General features: G+C 40.2%; 2 protein-coding genes across 2 annotated transcripts; one reads left to right on the forward strand and one right to left on the reverse strand.

The window, feature by feature from the left end:
* Positions 1-1,943: 1,943 nt before the first annotated feature.
* Positions 1,944-12,765, reverse strand: slc30a4 (solute carrier family 30 member 4). The gene is made up of 8 exons (XM_083940646.1): positions 12,626-12,765; positions 11,247-11,737; positions 9,048-9,194; positions 6,891-7,044; positions 6,350-6,584; positions 5,348-5,453; positions 5,112-5,246; positions 1,944-3,104 (listed from the first exon to the last, which is right to left on the reverse strand). The coding sequence occupies exons 2-8, from the start codon at positions 11,641-11,643 to the stop codon at positions 2,950-2,952; spliced, it is 1,329 nt and encodes a 442-aa protein (XP_083796772.1). The 5' UTR covers positions 11,644-11,737; positions 12,626-12,765; the 3' UTR covers positions 1,944-2,949.
* Positions 12,766-14,193: 1,428 nt separating this feature from the next.
* On the forward strand, positions 14,194-19,991 carry bloc1s6 (biogenesis of lysosomal organelles complex-1, subunit 6, pallidin). The gene is made up of 6 exons (XM_083929228.1): positions 14,194-14,309; positions 14,453-14,554; positions 16,884-17,043; positions 17,976-18,063; positions 18,259-18,345; positions 18,451-19,991. Exons 2-6 carry the CDS (start codon positions 14,491-14,493, stop codon positions 18,568-18,570), a joined length of 519 nt encoding a protein of 172 aa, XP_083785354.1. The 5' UTR covers positions 14,194-14,309; positions 14,453-14,490; the 3' UTR covers positions 18,571-19,991.
* Positions 19,992-22,496: the final 2,505 nt, after the last annotated feature.

Consider the following 22,496-nt stretch of genomic DNA (forward strand, 5'->3'; position numbering starts at 1 on the left):
CCAAACAGGCAAACCAACGTGTTTTACAAATACTCACAAAACCAAAACCAACTAAATATATTAAACTAACAACCCTAAAACACTAAATCAGAAAACTGCTGAAAGGTTAAATTAAAAAAGAGGGATGCTTCCCAGTCACATTTCTATAGCTTTAGAGAAAGTAAAACAGGACAAGTGCTCTCTTGTGACACGACTGCAGGGCCTCTTCAGTGCCTTTGTATCATGTAGTCAAATATACTGTAAGGAGAGAGAGAGAACTTAATTTCACCTATCATACTTTGTGCGACTGAGAGGTTATTTAAGGAAACAATGACAGAAGAGGAAGGATACGGTGAGCGGTGCTGGAGCTTGTGTACGTGACTCAGCCGCACTCATCATGACACCAGACAATGTGACCTGCAGGTTAAAAACACTTTCAGAAGGCAAACTTCAGCCACCACCCTACACACTTAATTGTTTAGACTTTTTGTATGTACTCATTTATTTTCTGTTAAGTGTGTCTCGTTCTACAGTATTTCATTATAAAGCGTGTGTTTTTATTGTGTTCATCTGGGCAAATAACAATCTTGAAGCTTGTGACCTGCGGACACTAGTAAATGAAGCGTGCTCATTACAGCAGTTTATGGCACCCAAAGGTGAGGCACGGCAGTCAGGTGGATGCTGTAAACTATTGTCGTTGCTGCAGGACAAACAGGTGTTGCCCGCCTTTGGTTGCCTGGAAACTGACACTCCCAGTAAACTCAATTTGTCAATAATAAACCTTCGACAACCTTTTTTTGTGTTAAAAGCCTCAAGCGGTTTATGTTTTAACGTTTTAAATATGTGGTGAATGACATAATTATGCTCTTAAGTTGTTTTTATGCCAATTCAACACAAGACACTTATTCAAAACCTCCACCAATTACATAGTTCCAGCTATATATTAACTTGTTTTTCAAGTTCATTTGTCTCCATAGATGTATTTGACAAAAATAGAATACACATAATACTGCTCCACCTGAAGATGAAAGGTATTCAGTCTGTTGAGCCGCCTCTTGTTGCACAGTTGTAATTGCCTCTGAAGCGATTATACAGTAGTAAGACATATATCTGGGGACCTCATTATGAAAAAAATGTATGATTTGTATGACTTTGAGTACTTTATTCTCAACCAAACTTTTGCACCCAATAATACAAAACTAGTTTTCAAGTTTTCAAAGCAGTTTCATCATGTTAAGAACAACACAAGTGTGTGTTTTACACTACAGTGTAGCTCATGTGTGCAGCATCATTTAAGGGGTTAAATAGGGTGAAATGCAAACTATGTATTTGCATCTTAACTTGTAAAAATGGTCATGAATATAATTTCCCAGCTATTGTAGAAGTACACCACCTAGTGTTAAAAAGTGACAGCAACATGCCCAGAACATGCAGTCTGCTACATCTCACTAACCATCTCAAATACATTTTTTAAAATCACATTAATATCAATGAGCACTGATTTGGATAGCATACAAGGCCAGAGACAGATCAAACATCTGCAACAGTTACTGATTCGGTGGAAAATGAGTTTTAGATTTGAGTAGAAGCAAGATACTTGCAGAATAAGTTTCAATTTGCTAACATGAAGAAGAAGAATAAGAATTACTTTATTTATCCGCAAAGGGGAAATAAAAATTTTTCACTCTTATTATTAATCATGTTACACACACAGGCCTGAAATACACACATGCACAGACAGGACCTATACAGTAGTATAGGGGTTCGGTACCTTGCTCAACAGCACCTCGGCAGTGCCCAGGAGATGAACTGGCACCTCTCCAGCCACCAGTCCACACTCCAAACATGGTCCAAACAGGGACTTGAACCAGCGACCCTACGGTTCCCAGCCAAGTCACCTGTGGACTGAGCTACTGCCGCCCCATGAAGCTGTCCAAGATAAAACAAGATACTGAGAGACAAACTAAAGATTAAATACTTTATTTGAAACAAAAACAGTGATCTTGTTCCTGATTTCCCTTGATGATTAATAGCAGGGACGTGGAAATTTCCCCCCACAGCCTCGTAACACTTGACAGAGAAAACCCTATTATTGGCACTTTTTATCTCACACCTCTCTCCATGAAAACACAGCAACTCCGAAATACTGAAGATTTTAATAAAACCGGTCTGCCATTATCATACTGTCAGTTAATGATATGAAAAAATAAAGCTGAGTATAGAGTGTGAGGCTGAAGCCATGCTGAAGTCGGTCTGACTGTAGCATTTACCTTTGTTTCAAACTTTGATTGTCAGTTTCCTCTCTACAGTTAATTAAGAGACATGCTAGAATAAAGTGTCAGCATTAAAGCTGTAGGTATTAAGTGTTGGTCAGTAAAATAAGAATACCCAAGTTTGTCATTTAAAGTAAAATTTGCCCAACAACAAACTTTGGTTTAAGAATATTAAAACTTAACTGGGTTTGATGAGATGTAATGTCCACTAAAAAGGGACACAATGATAAAGGTTTGCTTTTGCCTCACTCATATTGGTGGTTAGGAGAACAGCAGTTATTTTTGAATGACATGAGGTACCTTTTCATTTGCTGATATCCACTGTAAAATAATTATACAATCTCACAACTACCAAATAATCTGATGACAAAACATCAGTTGTGATAAATCCAACCTTAAAGTAAAAAAAAAGTCTTGGAATAGGCTTTAATGGTGAATTAAGAGCAAGTTTTTTTTCTCTTGGCTGAGTCCCAGAAAGCTTTGTGAGCACAAAGATCCCTGGAGGCTGTAGTGATCCTTTAATAAGAAATGTGCATCTCCTGTCCTTTGGCACCAGTCTTATTTTTGCATCTACATACTGTTTCCTGCTATGGCACTGAGCTGTGACAGCGGTGCAACGTCCAGGCCTCTGTGTACGTCTCTGCTGTCTGACTCCATGAAATGCACCGTGGAAGGCGACGTAAGCATGAGTCTCTCTTTAGGCGCTGGACTGCTGGCAGTGTGTACAGCTGCGTACTGGCCTCAGCCTGTGTGTCTGCACCTGCACTGTGCACCTGGTGAGACCGTAGGTGTGAAGCAGCAGGTGGCGGGCCTTCGCCTGGACCTCCTCCCAGTTATTTGCACTAGAGGGCGCTGTGAACATAAAAATGCATTTGAATATGGATAGAACAACTCACAGTATGTCCCAGTAGATCTTTTTTCACAGAAGACGTTCAGACATGTAATAGCAGGAAAAACACAGGTGTACTAAATCACACCTCAAAGATACTTTAAAAAAAAATGTGTATTCCCTTCTACATACTCACTACACAGTACACATACGTATACTACATATACTGTCTGATACAAACTGTGGGGGAAGCTCAGAGGTAGAGAGAGACCTCCTCTTATCAGATCAGTGGTTTCCACAGGTGATTCCCAAAGGCTGTGCCATCGGTGTGTGAATATGTGTTTGCATGTAGATTTAGATGATGGGCATGTAGCCTCTGCCATCGGTGTATGAATGTGTGTGAATGGGCGACCGTAGCCATTCCATTCTTGGTATACAGTCTTTTCCAGTTAGTATACAAAAATAATCAATATACTTAATTTTGCCAATTATTGTGCCAATACATGTCACTGCATATGAAACTTCACAAAACATCCAAATGTTTTTTTATTTTATTTTCGGGGTGTTCACTTCACAAAGCAATCAGTACACTAAACGTAATTAGTTCGTTTAGTGTATTTTTATTATTTTTTACTGTTTTGAGTATATGTAATTGCAAATACGTGCTCTCTGATGTAAACACACAACATATTTAGATCACGCTGAAAGGTCTGGGTCTCAAAGTATTTGGTTTCACATCTCTAATCCCACACGTGAATTCACAACCTAATCTGACAGAGAAGTCAAAGCATCAGGCTAGATCAGCTAAATCCCAATCTCCACATTCATGGATTCATGGACTTCAGAGCAAGTTCATGGTAAGACTGTGAGGGTTGTCCCACTCTCAAATCGTCAAGTGCTTGAGGGCGCTCTAGCAGACATTTAAGGCCCTTTGTGAGCACCCTCTTGAAGTCTGCATTCCTGCAGACTTTGCCTGCATAGGGCTTTAAACAAACTGGTACAGCCCAAGGTTCAGACTTAAGATGGTTGATAAAAACATGAAATTAGAGTGCAAACACACACTTGTTTGATTAATCTGTTATTTATTTTAATTAACAAAAGTTAGTAAAGTGATTATTTGACTCAAATATTCCCTGGCTGTAAAGAATCTAAAAACAGTCAGATAAAAAGTCTAAATCCCAACATGTTTTGATGTTATCAAGGTAACGTGATAGGTCACGGCAAAGTGCTCTCCAATTTACCCATTTCGAGCCTCTCACACTCAAGCACTTTCCAAGTGCCGTCAGTTAAGTCTGTGGGGGTTTGGGGTTGAGGGTTCTCATAAAGTGAGATTATTTATTATGCAACAACACGAATGGTGCAAGGATAAAGGATGAGAGCCAAGGGAAACATTTTGTGGTCTGATGAAATGAAAACAGAGGTATCGAGCCTTACTGCAACATGCTACTTTTGGCAGAAACAGGTCTGAGCACACCATCCATCGAACATCATCCCTACCGTGAAGCCTGATAGTGGCAGTATCACCAAAACAAACATCAAAGCCAAACACAAGCAAATTCCAGGGCAGAGCTTCCTACAGAGAAATAAAGACCTCAGACAAACATTTCTGATCCTGACAGGTCACTGACATTTAACACACTGCCAAATCAACACTGGCGACTATAGAAATAGAATTGGTCAAGCCAAAAGCGGCCAAGCCAGAACTTGGACATGCATTCCTCTGAGAATCTGTGGAAATACTTGACGGTAAATGCGCCTGGAAACTCTTCCTCTAACGTGACTGAGAGTGAGGAAATCGTCAACAAGTATCACGCAAATATCAGGACACACCAAACCGAAAGAAACATATCCAAAACACTTCAAGATCTAATCTACCAACAGTTTATAACAAGTGTTGACTTGAAAAACATGGTAAAAAAAAAAATCACAAGTTTTGAACATATTCTGAAACCTCTTTATATGCGCATCTACTTAAACCTTAATGGGATTGCAAAACCTACAAGTAATAAGTTTGTCATGTAGCTACTCACTGATCTGAAGATGCACTATTGCTGCAGTCTTGTCAGCTGTGAGCGCCCAGACGTTCAGCTCATCGACTGTTTGTACGTCCTCCAGCTTCAGAAGGTCCTCTTTGATTCTCAGAGTGTCCAGATGCCTGGGAACACCTGACACAGCAGAATGAAACAACACCTTAATGCACCTACGCCACACTAAATACTCAGCAACATAGTCTGACGGGAATCTTGGACGAATGCGAAAGACTTACCCTCCAACACGATAACTATTGTGTCTCGTACGATGCGGAATGTGGTGAAGAGAACCAGAATGGAGAAGATGTACGTACAGATGGGGTCTGCCAACTTAAACTCCGGCTGTGAAGTCAGAGGGTTAAATCAGTTTGTTGTTGGGTGTTTTTACATTTCTTGAAACAGAATTTGTTACTTTAATTAATGCATGCCTTTGTGGAGCGCCCTGTTGCATGCTGAGGCATCCAGGTAGTTATTCTTAATTAAAGAGTTGAAGTTAAAACTATGACTTCATGTTACAATGACCTTAGTTTAGAGTTTCAAAGTTACTGAGCATGTATACACATGTGTGGGACAGAGGCCACAGCTCTGGGGTCAAAACTGTTCCTCATCCTGCTGGTGTTGGATCTAAGTGCCCTGAACCGTTTACCGGATGGCAGTGGCCATTAAAGTATTTCATTAATCGATTTTTTGTCAACTCTTAAATAATCACTTACTATTTTGATAATTGATTACTCACTTTGAGTAATGTTTAAAAAAAAAAAAGCCAACTTTTTGTGATTCCAGCTTCTAAAATTTGGATATGTTCTGTTTTCTTTCCTACTCTATGACATTAAACTGTATATCTTTGAGTTGTGGACAAAACAAAACATTTGAGGACGTCATCTTGGGGTTTGGTCGACATTTTTCACCATTTTCAGGCATTTTATAGCCCAAACAACTAATTGATTATTGGAGAAAATAATCAACAGATGAACAGATAACTAAAATAATCTGTGGTTGAAGCCCTATGAAATTAACAATAGTTTTATGAATTAATGTAAAAAGTAAACTGTGTTGATGGTGGTTAGAGCAGTCGCCCCATGTAAAGAGGCTTAAGGTCCTAGAGGCAGCGGCCGCGGGTTCGACTCTGACCTGCGGACCTTTGCTGCATGCCCCCCCCTCTCTCACCCCATCTCTTGTCTCTCAGGCTTGAAAAACTGCCAAAAAAACAATAAAAAAAAACAAACAAGTATGAGTACCTTGAAGCGGACAATGTAGGCAGCTATTAGTACCCCGATACTCTGAACGAGGTCCCCCAAAGCGTGGATGAAGGCAGCTCTTACAGCCAGGCTGCCGTGCTGCCTCTGCGGCTGACCTGATACAGCTGACTGTGAATTTGAGGCGGCTGCAGAACCGTGTGAGTGACCATGGCCGTGTGAGTGACCATGGCCGTGTGAGTGGAGGTGACCGCCTTGGTTTAACAAGAAACCCATTCTGAGAGACACAAGAAAACAAAGAGAGAAATATTTATCTTAGGCCTTATGTTATGTCTATTATATCCCATCATTGTTTAACTGACTTATAAACTGCAGACAGTGAGTTTTTATATATCATTTACTCACTATGGTCAAACATTACACACTGAGGTTCAGCAACTCAGACAGTACTTTGGACTGAACTGTTACATCCACTTACAGGGATGCACGCAGCAGTGTAACATACACAATACTTTAGTTCTTATATTGCAAAAGCCTCACAATTTCCTCTTTAGCCACATTTACATACGCTATTTTTACTTACATGAGGTTGACAGCCACCCCCACAGCTGCAGTGATGAGCATGACATCTCCATCTATGTCAAATTCTTGGTGTACTGTCCTTTGAACTGCCTCGTAGAGCAGTATGGCGGTCAGAATGTAGATGAGTACCACACTGAGGACTGCCGATACCACCTCTAGATCAGGAAATCACAGTCAGTTATAAATACAAAAGCATATTCATGACAATAAAAAACACAAGCTGTGAAAACCTTATTTATAATGTGCCTATATAACCAATTATAAACATGGAATTGAAAGAAGTATCTCTTTCAGTTCCTGTACTATGTTGCCTCCAGTGAGGCACTCGTCAGCATTTATACGACAAATGTGGTTTGCCAATTCTTTTTTTTTAAACAAGACTTGTTGCACAATTGCCATTGTATACCTTATATTCGCTGCTCTGGCCCATTCATGACATGCTGCAGTTACTGATCAATGAACCAGGAACAGCATGCCAGGTGTAATTCAGGAAAGACTATTTTTACTGTCAGTGACGCTTCCTCATGAAATAATCTGTGATGCTGTCTAAAAATCAAAGCACTTGTACCTCTTTAGCTACAAGCTTCAATAACTGTCTAAAGTACCCGGCTGTAACTGCTTCAATTGAACCACTACCTTGTCTCTTATTCAGTTCTATTAATGACTGTGTGACTGATTAATGACTGCAAGGCAGAGACCGCATCACCTTAAATGCCTGAAGAAATTACGGGAAACATCGCTGTCCGGTAAAGAAACAGCCCTGAACTGGCCTGAAGGCATGTACAGCTGAACATGCAATAGGCCAGCACTGACAGGCTCAGGAAGAGCTTCTACTCTCAGGCCTCTAGGAACCTCAATGACAACAACTCCTAGAGTCCAGTTCAAATCAAAGGTTTGTGAAGAGACGAAGCTGTTTTAGATGTTGTAGCCAGCCGATCGTGTTGCCTGCAACTCAGCCTGTCAAGTCTACAGCAACTGGTTTTAGTACAAAAGACAACCACAAAGGGATCTCTTTCTATTTTCCTCAGAGCTAAGTTACCAACAACACAGCGGTTTTTACAGACACTACAACTACGCAATGAAGATGTTGATTTTCTGTTGTTGATTTTCATAGGAACAAATAGATCTAGCTAGTCAGGCTGGCTCTCTAGTCACTGAATTGATCAGTCACTTGTTCATATGTTAGCAAAATCAGAATCAACTTCATTGCCAAGTCAGATTACATACCAGGAATTTGCCCCAGTGTTCATGGCTACCACAAGCAGCCTGTCGACTGTCCAAAGCATGACGCAACTGTCAGAATCCAAATTTGAAACAGAAACCTCGATCTCAGTGTCTTAGTAAAGGCAGAGTAACACCCAGCAGTATTAATAACTAGGCAGGTTTTTCTATACAGTAGACTGGTCAATCTTAGTAGAAAGAACAGTTTTTATCACTCTCCCTCCTCCTCCGTCCGCTGGACTGCTTGTATCTTTAGAGTTCAGTTGTTCCACTGCCATCATTCATGCCACCCCATGATAGCTAATGTAAGATATTTTGTTGCGTTGTAAGTTGGTTCATTGACTTGCCTCTTAGTGAAATACTTGCTGGTAAGCAGTGATGCGGTGTAACATTCACATTATATGCAGAGGGCTTTTATTGTGAAAAGTAATAACAAAGTAGTAAAGCTGTAACAGCCACTGTTGCCAATATGAAAGCCGCCTTGGTTCAGACATGTTATGAATTTATTACTTTCTTAAGTACAGGCATAATTCAAGGGCTTTCCTTTGTACCCTGTGGCAGACAGTGAAAGTGAGGCTTATAGAGAACCAATCTAAATGCTGGTGGTGTCGTCATTCTGTAGCCATGACAGATGCAATCAACGTCTACTACCTAAAAGTAATATGCTGGCACTTTAAGGTACTACAACTCCATTCCCATTCAATTAAATCAAGCTACAAAAAAAGCCTGAAAAGTCAGCGAGTCAAAGTCAGACTGTTGCAGACCTGTGCATTGCATGTAGTTGCAAGTTTAGACTCGTCACGACTGAATCCACACTTTCTCCTTTGAACATGATACAACGCTTCAAACATTGAAAAAAAAAACACATCTGTTTGTCTCACACAGAAGGAGTAGAGAGAAAGGCGAAGTGGAAAGAGGAAGTGTGAAGGAGACTTACCGAGGCGATGCAGGCCGAAGGTGAATCTACTTGTGGGCGGCTTGGTGGAGAGCCAAAGAGCCAGCAGAGAAAACAAGATACCCACCACGTCTGTTAGCATGTGCACAGCATCAGTCATAATGGCTAAGCTGTTTGACAAGTAACCACCTGAAAGTAAAAGACAAAGACAGTTGGAATGACATCTGCTGAGATCTATCTAAGATATTGTGCATGCACAGATTTTGAGATACAAAACACAAGTTTAAATGGGTGTTGGCGACACGCATAGATACATCGACAGCAAAGTACAGGGTTAGATTTCTAGGTACGTTCAAGGGTTTAAATGCTCTTTTTTGGCTGATTTATTTGGTAGATGATTGAATTTTCAAAACAGTGACACACAATTGGACATGGTCTGCCCCTCAGAGACTGAACTCTAACTATTTAAAAAAAAATGGTGAACTATGAGACTATCAGCAAAAATGTAACAAGGAGCCTTTTTCAAATTAATTGTTCAAAAACACTGAGTCATAAAGAAAATAAAAGCTTTCTGTGTATTATGAAAAAAATATTTCAGAGGCCGCAAAAAAGAGTATTTCCAGCAGGTGTCAACATAATGATTTAAAGACTGTAAAATGGTGTTTTTTATTTATTTTTTTGTCATGGTTTTTCCTTTGGTATAATAACGTTCAAACAGAACATGCTTTTTAAGATCATTAAAATAACAACAACAACAGAACTTATCAATATTAATCAATAATCTAGGAGATTCTCCAGCACAAGCAAGTCAGCAGGACAGGGTTTAAGAGTTCCTACGACAGAGGTTGAAATGATGGTCGGACATATAATCAATCATAGGGATCCCAGGCTGCTTTCGACCCAGGCAGACACAAACGGCAGCACTTATGATGTTGATTTGGAGCCAGATGTAGGTGTACAGTCACTAATTCATTCCTATACAGCAGCCATGAAATAAATACTAAATGTGTCAGAAATATTCAACTATGATCCTTGCTGAGGCAATAGTGAGGGTTTTTATTGGATTGTATACCATCCTGGGCTCAATTCAGTTAAATTAAACTAAAAAAAAAAGTCTCTTGCTTGTCTCTAGATATATTAAGGGATGCAGATAGTCTTTGGTTGCATGCCCAGGTTTAGAGGTATCTGTCTCCTAAGGTTTCTCCTTCACCCACAATACAACAAAGCTGAATACAATGAGATCTGTGGTGCTTAACACATTGAAAAAGTATATTTATTGGATTCTTAAAGGTTAATGACGTTAGCGGAGGTACTGAGACAAGGCAGTCTACTCTGCAATAAAACACTGCTGTAAACCCGCTTTGCGGAGGTCATTAGAGTTCATTTTCTCAATTAAATTGGCTGTTGATAAGTGAAAGGAACAATTAATGACTCTCCCTCTTTGACCATTGTAGGATAATTGGCATTACTCAGTTGTGTTCGTCTGAAAAGCCTCATCCACATCTTTCGTTTGTCCTCCCCCCCCTTGGACATAGGTAGGTCTGGATGATACGGCCAAAATCTATCCTGATATAGATTGTTTAATATCCCAATAACGATATATATCAGGAGATTGCATGTCAATTAATAAAAAGTCCATGAGAAAAGCCTAAGAAAGTTAATTTGGTGTGAATTTAAAACGTAAAACATGAAAATACTGAGCATTTTCTCTTTTTTATCAAGAACTGTAGTGCAAAATATAAGCTCAAAATATTTTACAACAGATTTTCTGAACATTTTTGCGTTTTGTGCTTGCTATTATCAATTTAGATGATGTAATTGTGTATCACAATATCTCAGTATATGATTTCATCACGATACGATTCCATTGAAAGATGATAAACAATCATATTGAATTACTGCCCAGCCCTAGCCACAGGTTTTGTCTGATGACAAACAACTAACAAACAAAAGAGGCGGCAGTAGCTCAGTCTATGGGGATTTAGACACCGAAGGGTCAATGGTCCAAGTTCAGAGTGGGGATTCATAGCTGTACAGGTGCCCTTGAGCAAGACACTGAACCACTTGGGAAGCCTGGCCCATGGGCAGCTCCCTCACTCTATCATCCCTCCATTTAATGCATGCATGGGTCATGTTTGCATGTTTGTGTATTTTTGGCCAGTGTAACATAATAGAGGAAAAAAAGTTGAATTTCTGTCTTCTTCTAATTATGTAGGGTGAGGTCACTCTGCGCATGCTTACCTACAATTTCACCCGTCATGAAAAGGAAATACAGCAGAGCTGCCATGACAAGCCTCTTCATCACTCTTTTGTGTTTGATCTTCTCCCTCTTCTTGGTGCAAGTTTCACAGGGGTCCATGTTTATCCCTGGGCTGCCGAGGCTGGAAAAGGAGTCGAGGAGGGAGTCATCATCATCAGCCACCAGCGTGTTCACCGCCACCCCGTTGGACGGAGCTCCGGCAGAATAATCTGACATATCTCCGGAAACCACGACCTTCAGCTTGTTAAATTTTGGCGTCTCATCGTCCACCAGCTCATCAGAGAAGTCAAAGGGAGCCGTGTCGCTCAGGTCCCAGTCGCTTCGCTCTCTCCTGAAGGCGGAGCGCACCTTGCTCAACAGGTTCCCACCTGACATCATTGGTAGTAAGGTGTTTTCAGATGAGCTCTGTAACTGTCCTCCAAGGTAATCATTCACACTTTATGTGGGTTGCATTTCTACTCCGTTTAAGCACCTGGAGGAGATAAAGATATAAAAAAACATCGTTTCACACCAATCCAGTTCAGCAATTTCAACAACTACCCCAACAGACCTATTGATGAATGGCAAGTGGTTTTAACATTTAATCACATCACACTCCTATCTGTAAATACATTTTAGATATCCATAAAACCCTTTATCCCAGTCAAAATTGATTTCTTACTAGTCAGAATGATAATTTAAAGTATTCACAAAATGTTAGATATCTTGAATGAACATTCAGGATATCTGTAATGCCATTCCTAATAGTAAAATTGCAGTTGTACATATCCATTATGACCTTTATACTATTCAGAATGTATTTTGGTTAGTCAAAATTATGCATAACATTATGGATATCTGTAATGGTTTTGAAATCTGAAACTAAAATTATGACTAGTAACAACTAGATTGTAGATTGGAGTTTTTCCTAGGAAAAAATGACATTACAGATATCTATCCATCCATCCAATGATCATTCTGGATATCTAAAATGTACCTGGATATGAGAATTAAGCCCAATACACATGAATATCAAACTAAGTACCAGTAAGACTGATGTGGTGGATATCTGAGATGTTCCTTTTGAGTAGGAAGATTGGAATTACAAATATCTGCAATACATATCCAGTATATAAAATGTTATAACCGCCCCCCATACAGGTCACGTTGGTGACTTGCCCTGTTAAAGATTCGTCCTTGAGGCACTCATATTCCCCACCTGAGCTGATAAACTTTGAGTCCTCTTATAAGAAAAAAACAGCCTGGGCTCAACAGTTACAAGCTAGCTAGTAAAGGTTAGCTCTCTTGTTGTGTCACTTTGCGACACACAAGACAGCCCTTATAGCGTGATACTTTGTTAATAAATACGAGCCGAACTTACCTAATACGTGTACTTTGCCGTTGTACAAAGTTAGTTCCTCTTTAAATACACAATTGTCAAGATAACACTGGTGTAAACATCACAGTCGTAACACTATACCTCCGCAGTCGGAAGTAGTAGTTAGTAGCCGTTAGCACCATTAGCACCAAGGAACAAGGCTAATTGAAGGAGGCTGGGTCACCAAAAAGAAAATGTCTGCGCGCGGGGTATGACACATGCGCAGTAACATCTGGTCAGAACGAGTTTCCGTTTGTATTATTCTTCATTCCTTTTTCTACCCTCCTTTTATACTTTTAAAGATTCAGATTGTTAATAACATTATTTAACCACTTTGGAAAACTTACAACTAAAAAAAATAAACTGGCAGAAAATATTAAATTATTTAAGCATTTCAGATTAACTCCCTTAGTTAAGCAGACCCCATACGTTTTTGTTTTTGTTATTCTTCATCCATTTTTTATTTTTTACTGTCATTTAAGTGTGTGTGTGTGTGTGTGTGTGTGTGTGTGTGTGTGTGTGTGTGTGTGTGTGTGTGTGTGTGTGTGTGTGTGTGTGTGTGTGTGTGTGTGTTTAAATTTAAAAAATGTATTTGGGATTTAACTACAACATTTTACCGTCCTCCTGAGAGCAGGTTTATATCATAAATAGACTCTAAAACGGGTTAACGGCTCCGTTTGTTTTTGATTTATTGAATTCCTTTGACACGAAACAATAACGACATACAAACAAAGTCATTAATACATTTACCTATAATATTCAAGAACAGAGCAAGGGAGAGCTTCACATATATACATTAAACATAGAGTTTCAAATATATACATTAAACATAGAGCATATCATTAAACATAGAGCATATATGTGCAATAATTTAATCTTACTGCTAATTTCTGCCATATACAGTAATATATATTGTATCGTATACGTTTCTCTACACTTATACAACTTATCTGATTTCATTTACCGTGAATTTTATTTTACCTGTATTCTTATCTATGCTTTATATTTATATTTAACTACAAGTCTATTGTTTACTGTCTATTGTTTACCTTCTATATTTAACTAAAAAGGTATTGTTTACTGTTTATTGTTTTAATTTCTATATTTATTTAGCTAAGACTTTCTTGTTAATCTTATAATCTATTTTTTGGATCAAATACGAGAAGTCTAAGCCTGAGTCTATCTGAATGGTTTTAGCAGCTTTCTTATTTTTGGAGTTTGCAGTTTCCTTGCCAAAAGCAATACAAGAGGATTAAGAGTTACTAAGTTTGGCTTTGTGAATGTGATATTTTCCTAAAAAAAAATATCAACAAATGAATTAGGTATATTTCGTTCTGTTTTTTACTTTTGTTGTCATGGAAACCAAACAGTACATCTTTCCACAACAAAGAAAAACCAGAGACGAGTTTATAAGTAATGTAACGAGACAGAACTTTCCAAAAAAGTGGTGGTGTGGGGACATTGCAAACTTCTTTGCGTGTGTCCCAGCCTCCTTCCATTAGCTTTGGTCATAGCACCAGGAAGTTCGGTTCCGCCCGCAGTCACGTGATGACGCAGGAGTCACATGACGTTTTTTTTCCCAGACGCAGCAACAAATCCAAATATCCTCGTCGGCGTCTCTTCTGCTTTTGGTCTAAATACCTCAACTCACCACAACAAAGCTGCTTTTAAATAAACAGTCAAACAGGTAAGACGAGTGTCCGGTTGCTAATGTGTCACTCTAACACGTTACTATGAAGCCACTCGAGCTAAAATACTTCCTCAACGGTTAGTTGCTTCAATTCCCATTTGATTAAAACCCTGTCTGATATCTTGGTGCCTGTTTTCCAGGTTTTAAAAGGCACTGTGGGTAAAAAGTGTGACTGCATATGGAGGTAGAGGAGATGGAAGATGAAGGACCTTCGTCCCAGAGTGAACCCCCACACAGTGAAGGTGTGTGTTTGTTTGCTTGTGTGTGTCTGTGTGTGTCTGTCTGTCTGTGTGTGTCTGTCTGTGTCTGTGTGTGTGTGTGTGTGTGTGTGTGTGTCATAATAGGTAAATCGTAATAACCAGTTCCTGCTTCGTAAACAGTGTTCATGTAAACATCCAAGCCACTGGACTAAGCATTCATCCATCACCTAAAGCTTTGATATAATAGCTTAAAAATAAAACAGTGCCTGAAAACCAAACATTAAAGGATCCATCACATTATCCAAAGAATATTTTTCAAGGCGATTAAACATAAGTTAAATGTATGCAGTGTTGTTTAAACTCTGCATCACATCTAGAGTTGTGTAATGACATGAACACTCACATGTCATGAACATGGGAACCTTTGTCATCTTTACCATCTGTCCTTTATGAAACAAAAGCATCTAACATCGCTTGTCTTGTAAATGTCCCTGTATTCAAACTTCACACCCCAAGTAAAGATTTTCCGATCCAATCCAATACTGTTACGTGGCCTGAGCGTATCGTCTGATACCTGATACCGATCCGATAATGCTGATGAATGAATGTATACCTTTCCGTGTGAATGAAGGCATCAGGCTCTTCAGCGTGGTGCTTTTGGAGGTGCTTATTTAAGTTTGTGGTGTTGAATTTACCAACTTTATCACCACACCTCGCAACTTCCACGTTGCAGATATTACAGGTTGCAGTCGGACTTGTTGGCATATCCAGTATGACATGTTTCCAAAAAGCAGACTTGGCTCAGTCCGGCGCTTGCTCCATGTTGCTCTGCGTTTGCTCATCACTAGCTGCTGTGTGTGCTGATCGTGCTCTGCTTGATGACGTTACTGGTGTTGCAAATATAGAATTGAAGTGACTAGATCGCTGTAAATGTAATGCTGTTTATGATATTAATAATAAAGAAATGACTGGATCGGAAAGCTGGATCGGCGTCATCTATCCGATATCAGATCCAGCTAATTAGTCAATATCAGTTTGTAACGCAGGCTTTTAGTTAAAAAATGTATTTCTCCGAGCACAAATCAAGATTACCTCGAAGATTTCATCAAGGTTATTTTCACAGAAAGCTCCTGCAGAGCCACGTTTAATATAATATAACTGTTTCCACAGTTTGAGTTCTCATGATGAGTAAACCCGCCTTTATGGGTAAAACGCTTACCAGTGTCAGTGTCATTAATAAAAAAAGAATAACAGACAATAACTTAGTCACAGGCGCAGTCACAGACAGGTAAAAGATGGGTATTGTGAAGAGTTGTGTATTGTGTGAGTTATGACACAGGTATAGATGTTTTGATTTGTACGTGACATTGCAGATTATTTCATGAGGTCGCTGCATTATCGGTCAAAGCCGTCAATCCTACATCGTTTTTGGGACGGGATTCCTGATGCAGAGTTTCAGAGCAGCAACAGTGAGATACAAGAGTAGTTGAGATATAACTTGGCAGTGTTTCAGGTCGCTCTTGCACACAATTCATCACAGATCAGCTTAAGCATGCGGATATGAACAAAACACATGCATGGCAACATGTCTGTCTATTTCTACCCTATTCTGTAATAGGTTGATTTTTAAAAGGTGCTTGTCTCATCTCATCTCATCTCATCTCATCTTCATCCACTTATCCGGGGTCGGGTCGCGGGGGCAGCAGCTTTAGCAGGGGACCCCAAACTTCCCTTTCCCGGGTCACATTAACCAGCTCTAACTGGGGGATCCCGAGGCGTTCCCAGGCCAGTGTGGAGATATAATCTCTCCACCTAGTCCTGGGTCTTCCCCGAGGCCTCCTCCCAGCTGGACGTGCCTGGAACACCTCCCTAGGGAGGTGCCCAGGGGGCATCCTTACTAGATGCCCGAACCACCTCAACTGGCTCCTTTCATTGCTAAGGAGCAGTGGCTCTACTCCGAGTTCCTCACGGATGCTGAACATCTCACCCTATCTCTAAGGGAGACTCCAGCCACCCTCCTGAGAAAACCCATTTCGGCCGCTTGTACCTGCGACCTCGTTCTTTCGGTGATGACCCAGATTTCATGACCATAGGTGAAGGTAGGAACAAAGATTGACCGGTAGATTGAGAGCTTTGCCTTCCGGCTCAGCTCTCTTTTCGTCACAACGGTGCGGTAGAGCGACTGCAACACTGCCCCCGCTGCTCCGATTCTCCGGCCAAACTCACGCTCCATCGTCCCCTCACTCGTGAACATGATCCCGAGGTACTTGAACTCCTTCACTTGGGGTAAGGACTCATTCCCTACCTAAAAAGGGCTTGTGTGACACAATACTAATTACTTTGTGCATTGTTTTCCTTAAATTTTTGACAGATCTCCAGTTGTCACACCAGGAATCGCTGCATCTGGAGAGCTCAGCCCCCGTAGAGGACGTGTTTGTGGATAAGAAAGCGGTGGACAAACTCACAGAGGGATTACTCTCGCACTACCTTCCAGATCTACAGAACAATAAACGAGCCCTCCAAGAGCTCACGTGAGTGTTTTTCCTTGCTTTGTGTTTTATGACACACAGCACTTCATTGGCACTTTTTCATACACTCTTCTCCAGCATTAAAAACCAGGGAATATGTATCGGTGCTGTCGCATCCAGTCTGTAAAAGTGGAGCGATCAGGATCAGGTTAGTTGGTCCCAAGGTGGAGCAAGTTTCTGATGCTTTTCTTCCAACTGAAGATCCCAATCAGTGGCTTCAGATAAGTTTTCACCAAACAGGTTGAAGTTGTACCGATCAGTTCAGTCACCTGGTGAATAAGCTATAAGTCTAAGTAATATGAAGTTTTTTCCATTTCTCTTTCCTTTTTTTCTCTTTGGAAAACACCATGAGATCAAGGAATCATGTAAAGAAGGAATCATAAAAAACTTAAAGACAACCAAGGTGCTAAGATAATCCGACTGAACTTTGTAACCATGCAAACGAACCTGCTTGTAAAATGCCTTTTTATTCATCTGTTAAATGTTGCCGATGTTGTGCATCGTGTAACTCAGGGTTAAGGAGAGTCAAAAGGAAGCAGTAAAGAACTGTTACTTTAAAAAAATTCTACCCTCGGTGGGTGAAAGGTTACGTTTAAAAGAGGATATATAAAACATCTTTACACAGCAGTCAGTTGTGTGATTCACACACACAGACACCAGTGTGCAGTAAACAAACGGTTGGCACATGATGAACTGTGTTGATCTGTTTCTTAAATACCGGTAGTGCTGAGTGTCTGCCAGTGAATTAATGAAAAGTTTTACTGTCAACATGCTGGCATTCACTTGTATGTGTAAAGTTATGTAAAACAACCTGGACTTTCTTTAACATACTTACATTTCTGTGGGAATGATTAGCATATGTACTCTTTTTACACCCATAAACTTGATGAAAAAGTGCACTTTTATTAATTTCTCTTTATTTTTGTTTCATTCAGACAAAATCAGCTGATATTGTTAGACACGCTGGACCAAGAAGTCACCAAATTCAGAGATTGTAATGCCTTACTGGACCTCAATTCACTGGTATGTTTGGACAGAATTATACTCATTTTGCTGTTCGCACTCTCTACTCCAGCCAGCATAACCTGACTATCACCTGATGGATTACGTTCCGCCTTGATTTACTCATAGGCGGAGTCAAGGCAGAAAGAAAGTCACCTTGCGATAGTCAGGTTACAGCCAGCAGGGATGATTTCTAATCCAGTGTGTTGTCTTTAGTTTACAGAGGCGAAGGTTTACCACAATAAACTGGTGAACATAAGGAAAGAGATGATCATGCTCCACGAAAAGACAACTAAACTGAAGGTACCTCCCATCTCAGTCAGATTTAACACGAGTGTTGTCAAAGATAAGGAGCTAAATTTGCTGGATGGAAATAAAGCAGTTCTTACACTTGTTGTGTTCTCTCAGAAAAGAGCTTTGAAGCTGCAGCAACAGAAGCAGAAGGAGGCGCTGGAGAAGGAGCAGCAACGTGAGAAGGAGCTCGAGAGAGAAAGGCAGCTAATTGCCAAACCTGCGAAAAGAACTTAGGAAGCCCAAGTATGACTGCTGTATTAATGGACCATACAGGTGCTTCTGCATGCCAGAGCCTATTTATTACACATCAGCTATACGTTACATTACTGCTGACCATTTTCCAAAGTGTAGTGTTTTTAAAGATTTCTTTTGGCTTTTTGGCCTTTATTTGACAGAATACAGGAGAGAATCAAAGTGAAGGCAGAGAGAGGAGAGTTGGGATACAGCTAATGGCTTGTGCCCACTACAGTCCGTTTATTTATTTATTTTTCGCTCGGTAGTAGTTTTTGGAGCTCCCAGATAAAAGCTGCAGATCTGAGGCAAATCGGCACTGGCTCGGCGCTCAAGTGCGATGTGTGGACTGTTCAAAAGTGCAAGCCATGCGGCTCGCTGCTGCCTCGCAGACACACTCCGGATACCTAGCAGGCTAAAGATGTGGAGCTGTTGACAGCATTCACTGATCTGACACCTTTTTTCTGCACAATATCCCAGTTTCAACAAGAAAAGTAGACTTTTTGGTTTTCTCAAACATGTTTCATCACTCTGCAGGTTTTTAAAGTGCAGACCATTTTAAGGAGACTTGTGATGTTACAAATAAAGTCCAGGTTTACCACCTGCCACCTACCACAATATGTTTGGGGGATAGCTTCTGCAAAGAAATTGTATGAAGTTGTTAAAATAGGACTGATATTGGCTATAAACGTATTTTTGGTATGTCTTTGTTTCAACAGAAAAGACTAGAGATCATGCTTGACTCTGGGGATGGGAGTTGTTATCCAGTTTCTTGTCTCTCACACCATCTTTCTACCTTCCCTGCAGTAGGAAACGAGAATTTTTTTTAAGTGAAAGCGTCTTTATTGACATTAATGGATTGAGAAAAATCCATTCAAATATCTTTAAGGCTGTACAATGCTTTGGGAAATGGTTCACTCAATAAACAGTATACGTGATTCTTAGTAAATGGGCTAAAACGTGCAAAAAGTCCCGTATGGTCCTCTTATGTCGGACATGGGCAAGGTCACCCTAAACCAAAGACATTGACTAAATCATCAAATGCTGGTACTTCCCAACCTCTGGAGACACACAAACTCTCCCTCGCACTTCCCTGAGCGTGGAATAAATTACTCAAAGACACTTTTGCAGCTGTCAGACAATGACCAGGAGGAGAGTCAATGTGTTTGCTGTTTTTGTTCAAGATAAAGTGTTAATAATATATGTTATTACGTGGCTTCATGCCCTGTTAGTGTTGAATGTTGTAAAACACGTATGTTGTTTAAATAGGTCTGCACTAAACGCAACTGAAACTGTATTCCTGGGGTCCAGATGATATGAGAATCGATGATATTGTGAACCAAACTTTACCCCCGCCATACACAGCATCTGTACATTTGTTTAACGGACCTTTCAAGAGGCTTCTATGCACTACTTACGCCTGGAACTCCACTGTTTATACAATTAATAAAAAAAGCAACACAAACTGGTTTGCTGTGAAGTGACTTACATTTTTAATCTTTCTGGTTTTAGTACATCTAAGCTGTGCACTACAATATGTGTGAGGATTAGTACCCGTTGTAGTGTATTTGCACACATTTGTAATGTAAAATGGGCTCTGAAGAGTGTTTGTAGGAAAGTAACGTCTTCATATCTTTAACACTGTGAACTTCCTCTTTTCAGTGATCGACTACATAAACTGTAGTTAGCATCTCAGTCCATCAGGTGTCAGCAGAGTCCAGATCACATTTTCACCTGATCTCTGTCCATATGACGGCAAATGTTCTTCATGGAAGGCTGAGTTTCTGCAGGTTTTTTCAGCTTTAACATTTCTGCACCAGCTGATGCGACCGATTAGCACAACTACAACCAGAGAGAAACATCTAATGTGAGTTCATGCTGTGTAATATTTAGTTTTAATATCTTCCATTGCATCACACACAAACTTTTAGAATGTAAACTAGTACTTCACAAATCTCATTCTCTGCTGGTTTTTCATGACGTGTGTCTAACCGGGGCCAGATGACCTGATCACCTTGGATGACAGGTGAATGTTTGACTGCAATCAACAACCTGGTAGAACTGATGTTTGTTTACTGACTCTGGTCCTGGCTCCCAATTCAGCCTCAAACCTTAACTTGTGACTGAATTGGTAAACACTAGATGTTGCCAACAGACATTGTCTCTTTTCACCCACATTTTATTCATCATTATCACATACCAGCCGTACAAACAGACGTGTGTTGGCTGAGAAGTAGGTTACATTCCTCTCTGTCCCAACACAAACATGTGTCTGTCCCACCCCCTCCTATTCACATAAAACTCTAATTTTATTCTTACTACTACAGCAGGAAACTCAGTCAAAACCAACATGGCTTGGTCCACCACCGCCCAGTCCTTCTTGGAGCGGAAACTGCACCACAGTGTGGTCACGGAGGGGTCCAGACTCAGGGAGAGGGGCAACCTGATTGCACACTGATGAAAGTGAGGCAGTGCACTGGAAACCACACTGTGAATATAGTTTTTCAGTACCTTGACTTTGGGTTTTGTTGACTTTTTTCTTGTGTATGTATAAATACAGTGGTTCCATATATGAATGCCCTTTGCAACACCAATTGCTGTTGTTTTTATGAAACTGGGTCAGTGTGATGTCAGGACCGAAAAAGCTCGATCTGTGAGTGTTGGGCAGGGACTCAATGGAGGGCAAAATATTCCTAAAAACAAAAAGAGATAATTTTGCATTATTGGTGAGAAACCAGAGTAGCAACATAAACTACAACTATAACTAAACAAATAAACCATCCTGATATTTTTTTCCCAAACTTTTGAAACCATGGTAGCAACTTATGAAGCATTAAAATTAAACAACCCTTCTATACTCTCATCGGCAGCACAACAAGAACATTTCTGGATTTTGAACAGACATTCGTTTTAATATAGATATTCTAAAATCATCATAATAATGACGATACAGAATGAAATTCGATTAATTCTCACATTCTCCTAATTCCTGTTCTCATACGTGCAACTAAAGACCTTAATTAATATGGCACTGTATTTTTAATGACCAGAAATGAGAATGAATTTTATTTTAATGACCAAAATCGAGAATGACACAAGCGTTTGAATGATTGTAGGTGATTTTAATGTATGATTAAAGGATGGGTGAAAATAAGAAAAGTTTAGCTTAGGGCCACAGAAAGACTTTGGCTGGCGTTCAGGTCTCTAAGCATGTCGGGAATAAAATACAAAACCATTGGATAAATCATTTTTACAAAGCCAAAGTGGGGCCAATAACCAATGACCCACATATTCATAAACCATTGAACAGCATTATGATTCTTTATTTTATTCACTTTAAAAATGACTTTTATTCCAACAGACCATGAGTTTTCACGCTTTGTTATGTGTAACCAACTGGATTTGAACCAGGATATGCTCTTAATTAATACTTTAATTGAAAAGGGCTTCGTTTTCCCAGGAGAATGGGGGCGTATGAAGCTTCAGAGGTAGACAGCGCAGAGCACCAGTGGTTTCCGAGGCTGGGCTCTACTCCTCCAAGCATTTGGTTTTAACTTGTCTCTGCTTTTAGAAACTTGGGGAAAACACAAACCCCCCTTTGCCAAAGCCACAAGCGAGTCACAGACACGGAGCAGCAGCAGATGATGATGTTGTATAGCCGACGGCCTTCCTGTCTAAACAGTGATTCAGATGGCTGAGGAGTGAGGAGTGGGAGGCTGTGGTCTGCTTCAGACTGGCAGCACCAGGCCTCACCCAGACCTACCATAACAGGATATGGTCCTAGGGCCCACACTCAGGATGGTGGCATCATGTTATTATTTCCCTCAGGTTTTACCAGTTGGTTGGTGTGATAGTTTTCATGCACGTGTGTACCATGTGAAGAACAGGGTTGAAGCTTCTGGAAAACATATCTGTTTGTGGTGTTTCTG

Source organism: Echiichthys vipera (genome assembly GCF_963691815.1).
Source record: "Echiichthys vipera genome assembly, chromosome: 1".
NCBI classification, from domain to species: Eukaryota; Metazoa; Chordata; class Actinopteri; order Perciformes; family Trachinidae; genus Echiichthys; species Echiichthys vipera.